Genomic DNA, 11,615 nt, shown 5'->3' on the forward strand with positions numbered 1-11,615 from the left:
TAGCCCGATGCCTGGATGCCCAAACCCCGCTGCTTCTTGGTGCCCCGATCCCTGCCGCTCTTCAGATGCCTGATCCCAGCTGCTGCTCCTCGGATGCCCGATCCCCTGCCACCTAGGTGGGGTAAGTGCCGGTGAAGCGACCGGCAGTCAGCAGGGAGGATGGGGGGGTTTGAGTTGGCCGGGGGGGGGGGGCAGATCGGTTGTTTGCTGCCCCCCCCCCCCCCAAACAGAAAAAATACCAGCCGCCACTGACTGTGTGCCTGACCAGTATTTTAGTGTACGGTGGGGGAGGGGCTTTTACTAGGGGAAGCCATGGATCCATGTCAATGCTTTGCAGAGACACAGGATCCATGCCTTCCCTACTGACAGAATGGCGATCTGCCTTGTTTACATAGGCAGGTCGTCATTCTGTCACTGTGGATGATGATTGGCTGGCGGACTCCAGTGGGAGCGTGCATTCGCGCCCCCTACCTGGAAGTGCAGGATCACGTGTGTGTATATAACTATAATATACATGTGATCCTGCACACAGCGGCCGCCCTGTAGCAGTAAAACTGTATATGCAGATTCACCAGACAAATGGCTATACCATTTTTTTTTTTTTTCTAAGCAGTCGCAGCAATGTTGTTTTGGGGGGAAAAAAAAATCTTTAAACCATATGAATAGAACCTGACTATTGTAAGCACCCCCAGCAGGACTATATGTTCTGTCCTAACCACTATAACTGTCACTTTTTTTTTTTTTTTTTGGACAGCTTGGCCTGGTGAAGGAAGTAAAAGAATTGCAGATCTACTGGCAGGATCAACTATGTTATGGGGGGGGGGGGGGTCTCAGAAAAATAAAGCCTGCTGTGTTACTGCTGGTGACAGATTGCATCATATATGTCATTTTTTATTTTATCCATTGCTACACTTTAAATATCTACTTGCCCTCTGCAAGATTTACCCCCCTTCCTGACTAGGCCATATTTTGCGATACAGCACTGCGTTACTTTAACTGACAATTTTTTATATAATTTTCCCCTTTACAAATAGAGCTTACTTTTGGTGTTGTTTGATCATCTTTGCGTATTGTTATTTTTTGCGCTATAAACAAAAAACGGCCGACAATTTAGAAAAAGAAACAATATTTTTTTACTCTCTGCAATAAAAAAAATATTAAAAAAATCCAATTTCTTCATAAATTTAGGCCAATATGTATTCTGCTACATATTTTTTGGTTAAAAAATCCCAATAAGTGTATATTGATTGCTTTGCACAATGGTTAAAGCGTCTACAAATTATGGAATATATACTGGAATTTTTTTTTTTTTTTTTGATACTAGTAATGGCGGCAATCAGCGACTGTGATAGTATGGCGGGCAATCTGACAATAACTAACACTTTTGACACTTTGAGGGAACCACTGACATTTATTACAGTGATCAGTGCTAAAAATATGCACTGTCACTGTACTAATGACACTGGCTGGGAAGAGGTTAAAAATGTACGGTGATCAAAAGGTTAAATGTGTGCCTAGCCAGTGTTTTTGTATATTATGTGGTGCTTTTACTAAGGGATGTGTTTACAGACAGGGGCGGCCCGTCCATTAAGGGAGCACAGGCGCCGCCCCCCTGTCCATCACCACCCCCCCCCCCCCCCCCCCCAATCATGCATTCGGCCCCTTTCAGGACAGTGGCGCATGGATTCCAATGCGGAGGGGCTGTTTTTTTTTTAAGCACCTGATTAGAGCCAGAGGCTCTAATAGGCTTCAATATAGTGTGGGCTTGGGTCATAGAGAGTGTGCTCCGATCCCACCCTGGTGTGTTACAACAGCGAATAAATATTCGCTGTTGTAACACTGATCCTCCTCCCAGCCAATCAGGAAGCTGGCATTGACACCGGTCACCCAGTTGGCTGAAAGGACAGGTGATCCTATTGGATGCCTAAGAGGAGGAGGGGAGGAGCTGGAAGCCGCCATGGAGGAGAGGACACGGAGCCGCTGCACCACGCTGCTTGCCACCCACCACCCGCCAGACCAACCGGGAAACGACGCGAGGTGGGTGCCGCTCAGGGCGGGGGTTTGTTTGCCGCCCCGCCCCCCCCCCCCCCCCACAATAAAAACACCAGCCGCCACTGTTTACGGAGCTTTGTCTAGTCTGTCACCTCGCTGATCAGCGGGTGCCGGCAGTCATCCATTGGCCGGCACCCGCTGATTGGCTTCTGCTGCGACTAATCACAGCAGAAGCAGCGCGCCTGCGCCCCCTACCTGGAAGAGCAGGATCACGTGTATATATACATGATTCTGCGCAGAACGACCCCATATAGCAATAAAGCTGCAATGGGCCAATTGGAAAGTGGATATTTGACGGGTTTGTGGAGTAAATCGAGGATCCTACAGTCTCTTTGGCTTCATATGATTAAAGTGTTCTAAGCATCTCTAGCACTGACCTCGTCTTTCTCCTTTCATCTTGCAGTATCTGAGGGCTCCGACCTTCGAGGAGGAAGTCATTTTGTGGCAACATTTTCTGGATAACAAAGTTCTCCTGTCCTGCGGGAAAGCCTTTGAATGTTGTGAGCCGGGTTGGTTTCGAGTCATATTCTCAGACAAGACCCACCGACTGCAGCTAGGTGAGTGCTATGAGGACGGTCATTACACCCAAACTCCATCCTTTCCTTCAGTCCTGCACAGTTGTCCCGGCTCCTCTCCTGGACTGAGATGACTTACTCTGATTTCACTGCACACTGTGAGCTTCCAACTGTGTGCATGAGAAGTCAGCGCCTGCCTCGTTTCCTGGGCGGGCTGGCGATTTTCTTGACCGTGACTGTCCCTGGCCACGCCCCTTTTATTCATTGGATTTGGTTCTTTCATGTAATGAAGGCTCAGCACCACAGGTAGGTGTTACCTAGAGCAGTATGCATGCAAACGCAGCCTGCCTAGAAAAGCCCACTCCTCCAGACTGACACTTACTCATCAAGGTGTTATTACTGCAAGCATTTATATAGCACCAGCAATATACACATGGCTGTAAATTTACATTGTGATATTTGCAGAACTCCTCCCAACAGGCACGCTCGATCGATCGCCCGCTTGCCTGTCTGCCCGCCAGCCCCGCACTTACCCCATTTAGGTTGTGGCTTCGGCAGCTCCCCCCCCCCCGACTCTCCTCCTGAGTCCCAGCGGTCGCTTCTCCTCCCGGCCAATCGGGTCTTAGGACTCCCGGCCAATCGGGTCTTAGGTCTCCCGGCCAGTCGGGTCTTAGGACTCCCGGCCAGTCGGGTCTTAGGACTCCCGGCCAGTCGGGTCTTAGGACTCCCGGCCAGTCGGGTCTTAGGACTCCCGGCCAGTCGGGTCTTAGGACTTCTGGCCAATCGGGTCTCAGGACCCGCTTCCTGATTTGCCGGGAGGAGAAGGAGGAAGACAGAAAATATTAATTCACTAATGTCACTGTGCACCTCAAGCCCACCCTTTTAGAAGCCAATTAGAGCCTCGGGCTCTAATCATGTGCTTAAAAAAAAAAAAAAAACTCCAATTGAAATCCACCCATCCGGCGCCCTGAATGGAGATTAGGGGCCAGCCGCAAGGATTGGGATATGAGTGGCCACCACCGGTAAGTAATTAAATGGGGGGCTAAAAAGATAGTTTTCCATTGGTGCATTTGTCAACCTACAATAAAAAGCAGGTTAGGCTTTCTTTTGGTAGTCTGTGTACCAAAAGAAAGCCTTATACGTCCTTGCGTGTAAATTATTAAAGGGTAACTCCACTTTCATGGGGGAAAAAATAGCCAATAAACAAAAAAAAATAATAATGCATATATAATTGCGACACAAGTCAATTTGTAATTAAATGTTATTAAAAATTACCTTTCCTTTTCAATCTGCAGCTGTGTAATTTTCTGAAAATGCAATATGGCCACCTGGGGGTGTTCTGTCCACAGAATGTGGACAGAACGTCCCACCCCCAGAAACATAATTTCCTGCTTGTGTGATTGGCTCACTGATTTCCCAAGAAGTCTGCGCTAAGTCAGATTTCAGGCATCCCCTGCAACAAAAATGTCATTTTTGGTGAGATACTCCCAATTGGAAATCACGTCTAAAGGGATGCAGGCCCAGCAGCTTTCCTCATTAGAGCCCTGCAGGAGAACAGCTGATTGATAATTATGAAACCACTCCCATTAGACTCATTTTCCCACAAGGGTATGGAGAAACACACAGAATAACAAAAAGGTAGGAATCTGCAACAAAGTTTGTTAAAATCACCCAGAAATCATGGAAATATTGCTTAGTTAACCCACATATGCTGACTCTACTGAATCCGGCCATGGCATGCAGACACCAGTGACCTTTGGTCATGAAACAAGTTTAAGTCCCACCCCCAAGGAGCTACAGTGCTCACGCCCCCAAGGAGCCAGAGTGCTCGCCCCCCCAAGGAGCCAGAGTGCTCGCCCCCCCAAGGAGCCAGAGTGCTCGCCCCCCCAAGGAGCCAGAGTGCTCGCCCCCCCAAGGAGCCAGAGTGCTCGCCCCCCCAAGGAGTCAGAGTGCTCGCCCCCCCAAGGAGCCACAATGCTCTCCCCCCAGGAACCACAATGCTCTCCCCCCAGGAACCACAGTGCTCTCCCCCCAGGAACCACAGTGCTCTCCCCCCAGGAACCACAGTGCTCTCCCCCCAGGAACCACAGTGCTCTCCCCCCAGGAACCACAGTGCTCTCCCCCCAGGAACCACAGTGCTCTCCCCCAAGGAACCACAGTGCTCTCCTCCCCAAGGAGTCAGAGTGCCCCCCCAAGGAACCAGTGTGCCCCCTCCCCAAGGAGCCAGAGTGCTCTCTCCCCCCCCCCAGGAACCACAATGCTCCCCCCCCCCCCCAAGGAGCCAGAGTGCTGTCCCCCCCCAGGAACCACAGTTCTGTCCCCTCAAGGAACCACAGTTCTCCCCCCCAAGGAACCACAGTGCTCCCCCCCCAAGGAACCACAGTGCCCCCCCCCCCCAAGGAACCACGGTGCCCCCCCCCCCAAGGAACCACAGTGCTCTCCCCCAAGGAACCACAGTGCTCTCCCCCCAGGAACCACAGTGCTCTCCCCCCAGAAACCACAGTGCTCTCCCCCCAGGAACCACAGTGCTTTCCCCCAAGGAACCACAGTGCTCTCCACCCCCCCAGGAACCACAGTGCTCTCCACCCCCCCCCCAGGAACCACAGTGCTCACCCTCCAAGGAGCCAGAGTGCCCCCCCCCCTCAAGGAACCACAATGCTCTCCCCCCAGGAACCACAATGCTCTCCCCCCAGGAATCACAGTGCTCTCCCCCCAGGAACCACAGTGCTCTCCCACCAGGAACTACAGCGCCCCTCCCCCAAGGAACCACAGCGCCCCCACCCAGGAACCACGGTGCTCTTCCCCCAAGGAACCACAGTGCCTCCCCTCCAGGAGCCAGAGTGCTCCCCCCCCCCCAAGGAGCCAGAGTGCTCTTCAAAAAGAGAAAAAAAATTACTTTTGCATCCCTTTTTTTTTTTAAGGGATGTCTTGATTCTTCCACTAAAAGATAAAGATAATGGCCCTTTCAGTATGTAAGTAGGCAAGAAAAAAAATCCATGCAGATCTGTGTGTTCTAATACTTTGCCTGATTGCAGTACACATCCTTTTTAGAACATGTTGGCTTGTACTAAGGGCCGCTATGTTAAATAACAAAGTATAATTGTTTTCTCTTCAGTCACATCACCCTTCAGATTGCATTGGTGTCTTTTTTTTCCCACCATCAGGAATGCAGCGGATCCGGAAGGTCCTGGAGCTGAGGGAGAAAGAGCTTCAGCTGCAGCAGAGGAACCAGGCAGAAGAAGACGGTAAGGCAGACAGCACCGACGAGGTCATCTACGTCTCCAGCCACCGCGAACCCTCCGGCTCCAACCTGAGCGACCTCATAGTCCAGCTCCAGCACCAGATGCGCTCCTCGGATTGGCTGCAGCAGAACACGGCGGAAAGCTTTGCCAAGCATAACCCGGAGGTCTTCCAGGTCTACAGCAACTACATGGGGAAGAAGTGAACGGAACCGCAGGGGGGGGGCAATATCTCGGTCACTGTACAGTGCGGTCCTGGCACTATATTGTACATATAGACTGGTGGGCTGGTCCCACTATTATGAATGACATACAGCCAAAAGCTACAGGGATTTAGAACGCCCTATGGGGCCAGAATAGAATATGTAGAAGGCCGCGCTTAGATGTTCCTTCTTTATTAAAGTCCATGTAAAGGATATTTTTTGGGATTAGAGTTTGGATTTTGAGTGGAGAAGGGTTAAAGCCGATAAATCAGGTCTTCTATTGCTCTCTGGGCACCTGTTGGGGAGATTTGCCCTTTATTTTTCCTGGTGAGATAAAGAGTGAGGGGAAAATCCAAAAATGTTGAGTTGTCACCAAAGCAAGAGGTGAGGGAAAACTCTCCAGTGGAGACAACTCTCTAAGATGGGACTTCCATTCCTTTCGGAGAGATTTCCTCTCATATCCCATCACGTCTCTAGGACAGGAAGTGAAGGGAAATCTCCCCAGCGGGATCCAGGAAGCAAAAGAGTTACCCAATAGGGGTGTAACCCTTCCCTACAATATTTAACAATAAAAAATAAGTTTTGGCTTTACATACACTTTAAAGTAGAGATGCATTGGTATTGGTGCTGATACCCAGTATTTTCACAAGTACTCGTGAAAATGCTCCCGGTACCGAAACCGATACTTTGCGGTACGAGTTGTGTCAATGCGAAATGAATGGGTGCAAATCGCACTGCAAAGAATCGCATATGATTTAAACCGGAATGTGGTACGATTCCTCTACGGATCGCATGCGCTTTCCCCCCACCACTCCTGTGTGAACCCAGTATAGAAGGGAAGTGCCATCTAGTGGGCATTTTATATAACTTACATTACAGTACATATCTGCTCCAATCTAACTCTGCATGGTGCCCCCGTCCCGCCAATGATAGAAGCACATCGCGGCCGCCGGCCACGCGTATCGACTCCAGGGTTGGCCCCCTATAGCCCATAAAGCGTCCATCATTCAGCTACAGCGATTCGCACAGGGGAGCCAATCTGCCGCCGTGGTGTTAAAGTACATATACAGTGGAACCTCGGATTGCGGTTAACGAGCGTCTGTATTTTGAAAAATCCTAACTCAGTTTGCGAGTGTTGTCTCGCAAAACGAGCATGATTCAGGCCAAAGCAGTGTGCAGTACCGCGTTTGGCCTGAGGTGGGGGGGGGGGGCGCCGATTGTAGCCAATCGGAGCCTTTCGGAAATGCTTGGAAAGACTCGGAAATACTACATTCCCAAACCTTTCCGAGGTTTGCCGAGGTCAGCTGAACTGTCCTCGGGCCTTTCCGGCTGTTTCCGAGGCTCTCCGGCGCCCCCTCCCCGCCTCTGGCTGCATGCGGTATTGCATGCCATTGAAGTCAATGCGGAACAAATTATTTTCGTTTCCATTGACTTCAATGGGGAAACTCGCTTTGATATGCGAGTACTTTGGATTACGAGCATAGTTCTGGAACGGATTATGCTCGTAATCCGAGGTTCCACTGTATGCTCAAACCCAACCCTGTGGGTATAGGGCAGACTGCGTTTACATCTCCTCCAACGGCCGTGGTTTTCTATCATCGGCGGGACGGGGACACTGTGCAGAGTTGGGTTTAAGCATATATGTACTTTAACACCACGGCGGCAGGTTGGCTCCCCTGCGCGAATCGGTGTAGCTGTACGGTGGCCGCTTTAAGGGCTATAGGGGGTGCGACCCTGTTTTTGAAGCGTGTGGCCGGCGGCTGCGATGTCCACCGGGGACCCGCGATCGCTCCTGAGAGAGACAGAACGGGGATCTGTCAATGTGAACAGACAGATCCCTGTTCTGAAAGGGAAGTAGAGAGAGATCTGCTGTTCCTAGTGATCAGGAACAGCGATCTCTCTCTACTCCCTGTCAGTCCCCTCCCCCCACAGTTAGAAAGAATTAGAAGAATACGTATTGGCCTAAACTGGTGAAGATTTTTTTTTTTTATGGGATATTTATTATAGCAAAAAGTAAAAAATATATTTTTTTTTTTTTCAAAATTGTCGCTCTTTTTTTGTTTATAGCGCAAAAAATTAAAAACGCAGAGGTGATCAAATACCACCAAAAGAAAGTTCCATTTGTGGGGAAAAAAAGGACATCAATATTGTTTGGGTACAACGTCGCACGACTGCGCAATTGTCAGTTAAGGCGACGCAGAGCCGTATCGCAAAAAAATGGCCTGGTCAATCAGGGGGTATACCCTTTCGGGGCTGAAGTGGTTAATGTGAGTTATAACCTTTTTAATAAACTGCCCACTAGATGGCGCTTCCCTTCTACTCTGGGTTCACACAGGAGCGGTGGGGGAAAGCGCATGCGATCCGAATTGCACCATCTTCCTGTTCAAATCGCATGCGACTCTGCAGTGAGATTTGAGCTCATTCGTTTTGTGTATTGATGCAAATTGCACTGCAAAGTATCGGTACTCAGTATCAGCGAGTACTTGCCCGAAAGTATCGGTACTTGTATTGGCTGATAAAAAATAAAAACCGTATCGGTGCAACCCTACTTTAAAGTATAACTAAATCCAAAGCTTTGTTTTGTTTTGTATAGAGTGGAGAGGGATTAGAACCCCTGTCCGTTTTTATTGCTGTCTGTGCCCCCATTAAGTAGAATCGGCATCTCCATTTGTATTTTTTAACATTATCAGTGAAAGTAAAAGAAAACCCCCAAATTTTGGGTTGTCCCCCAGAAAAGTAATAGAGGGGAAATCTTCCAATGGGGACACTAGCTCTAGTAAGCTGGGGGACCCTAAGGAATTCCCCTAATTTACAGGATTTCCTCCCACTTCCTGTTTTGGCTATGGGACAGGAAGTGAAGGGAAATCACACAGATGGCAAAAAAAAAAAAAAACCACCTAGAAGCCACTGCTCTACCACCCTCTGTAAAGCGATCTATCACATATCACTTTTCATAGGGGGTAGTAGAGATTGCCACCTGTGTGAACCTAGCCTATGCTGGCCGACCATAGAGCCTTGCATAATAAAGCAACATTTTGACATGAAAGGGTCTTTTAAACGCACTACAATGAGACTTCAGCAATAAGGGAACGGTGAACATTGTAGCGGGTGGTGGATGTAATGAGGCATTTCCCATTTCTTGCTACACTTTTTGCAAAGTTTATAAACAGAGATTATTCCAGCAAGTGCTCATTTTGAGTTAATTTTGCCTACCCGTTTTTAAAGGGCTTCAGTCACACCCAATCCGACTTTGAAATCGTGCGACTTCACTTGAAGTCGCACAATTTCAAAGTTGCATGTCAGGGCGACTTCGGGTGCGACTAGGATAAACATCTGTGCAACTTCAAAAAAGACGAATGGCTGCACACCCACACAGAGCAATGTCGGCTTTATTGGTATCAAAAATGAGGAGGTTGACGCGTTTCACTCGAAGCTCGTGCTTTGTCAGGGTTTTGAAACGCGTCAACCTCATCATCCCCTGCCTGTCCGTGCTTGGTTGTTCTTACAATATTTTTGTATACCAATAAAGACGACATTGCGCTGTTTGGGTGTGCAGCCATTCATCTTTTTTTGTTCCTATTTGATCTCTGCTAGCAGTGGCAGGGCGTGCACCCCCATCGCTTGCAGCACGCTTTGTGGATTATGGTCTGTGTGACTCCCCTGTGAGCCGCAGTATCTTACTTTTCATGCATAGATGTCAACGCAAGTCGCACCTGAACTTGCAAGAAGTAGTGCAGGAACTACTTTCAAAATGGGTGCGACTCTCGTGGAGTCGGAGTTGCACCGATTTGACAGCGTCCATTAGGGTGCGACTTGTCATGCGATTTGAAACGATCACAAGTCGCACCAGTGTGACCCCGGGGGGGGGGGGTAACATCACTTTCTTATCTTTATCTTCCTTATTTATGTTATTTGCATTCCATATGCTCCTGCACTCCATATACTCGTACTCTAGTGGTCATTTGTGTATCAGAGAATGTCATTCGCATCCCTGCTTTATGACTGTGAAAATTGGTTTATTTAGCCTTAAAAAGAGGTTTATTCCGTCCGGTTGGGTCTGACCAGTAGATTTGCAGTGAAACACAATCACCAGTTCAGCACTTACCCAGAAAAAGGACCTTGTATATGTAATGAGCAAGGATGGCTGCCCCCGGTGGCGGCCACCGAAATTACACTTTGGAAGCAAGGTTTATAAAACATTAAAGTGATAATAAAACTTTCATTTTTCTAAGTTATTTCTAGATGCTGTTGAATTAACTTATAGTCTTGTGTATGTAATGCAGAGAGGAAAATTGGTTATGGGACTTTGAATGAGGCGTGTCACAAATGAAAAAGCTTAGGAACCTTAGGTTGTAAGCTCCTTGAGGGTAGGGACTGATGTGAATGTACAATGTATATGTAAAGCGCTGTGTAAATTGACGGCGCTATATAAGTACCTGAAATAAAAAAAGCAACAATGTAAAATCGCATAAGAGTAAAGTAAGTAAAAATATTTATTTTATGAGCTGAAACATTTCATTATCTCAAGGTACAAAATACAATCAGTATAAGAACAGATCCCAAAAAAGGCCATTTTAACCACATAAGGACCAGGCCTCTTTTTTAGATGTGTTGTTTACAAGTTTTTTTGCTAGAAAATTACTTAGAACCCCCAAACATTATACATTTTTTTCGAACACCCTAGAGAATAAAATGGCGGTCGTTGCAATACTTTTTGTCACACCGTATTTGCGCAGCGGTCGTACAAGCGCACTTTTTTTTTGCAAAGAATACACTTTTTTGAATTAAAAAAAAATAAGACAACAAAAAGTTAACCAATTTTTTTTATGTTGTGAAAGATAATGTTCCGCCGAGTAAATTGATACCCAACATGTTACGCTTAAAAATTGCGCCCGCTCGTGGAATGGCGACAAACTTTTACCCTTAAAAATCTCCATAGGCGACGTTTAAAAAAAATTATACAGGTTGAATGTTTTGAGTTACAGAGGAGGTCTAGGGCTAGAATTATTGCTCTCGCTCTACCGATCGCGGCGATACCTCACATGTGTGGTTTGAACATCGTTTTCATATGCGGGCGTTACTCATGTATGCGTTCACTTCTGCACGCGAGCTCGGCGCGCCGGGCGCATTTAAATGTTCTTTTATTCTTATTTATTTTACCTTTTTATTTTAAACAAAAGGTAAAATAAATAAGATTTATTTATTGTAAACATCCATTGTAATAGAAATAAAGCATGACAGGTCCTCTTAAATATGAGATCTGGGGTCAAAAAGACCTCAGATCTCATATTTACACTAAAATGCAATAAAAAAAAAAAAAAAATTGTAATTTAAATAAATTATTTTTTTAAAAATGGCCCTTTAAGACCCCTTTCACACCGAGGGCGTTTTGCAGGCGCTATAGCGTTAAAAATAGCGCCGGCAATCCGCCCTCAAACAGCTGCAGCATTGTCTCCAGTGTGAAAGCCCGAGGAGCGCTGCGCTGGCAGGACAGGAAATAAAGTCCTGCCAGCAGCTTCTTTGGAGTGGTGAAGGAGCGGTGTGTTTACCGCTCCTCCACCGCTGCTCCCCATTGAAATCAATGGGGCAGCGCTTGGATACCGCCG

The 11,615-nt window shown here is 47.6% G+C and overlaps 1 protein-coding gene across 7 annotated transcripts in view; it reads left to right on the forward strand.

Annotated features, from left to right (window-relative positions):
• The window catches only part of ACCS (1-aminocyclopropane-1-carboxylate synthase homolog (inactive)), a 71,044-nt gene extending 60,815 nt beyond the window's left edge, over positions 1-10,229 (forward strand). For all 7 annotated transcript variants that reach the window (XM_073604136.1, XM_073604135.1, XM_073604137.1 and 4 more), the window contains 2 exons: positions 2,456-2,609; positions 5,732-10,229. In XM_073604136.1, the coding sequence (XP_073460237.1) occupies positions 2,456-2,609; positions 5,732-6,012 (435 nt within the window). In that variant the 3' untranslated portion in view covers positions 6,013-10,229. The remainder of the gene's footprint in view (positions 1-2,455; positions 2,610-5,731) is intronic.
• The last annotated feature ends 1,386 nt before the right edge of the window (positions 10,230-11,615 follow it).

The sequence above is a fragment of the Aquarana catesbeiana genome, linkage group LG11 (genome assembly GCF_042186555.1).
Source record: "Aquarana catesbeiana isolate 2022-GZ linkage group LG11, ASM4218655v1, whole genome shotgun sequence".
Taxonomy (NCBI): domain Eukaryota; kingdom Metazoa; phylum Chordata; class Amphibia; order Anura; family Ranidae; genus Aquarana; species Aquarana catesbeiana.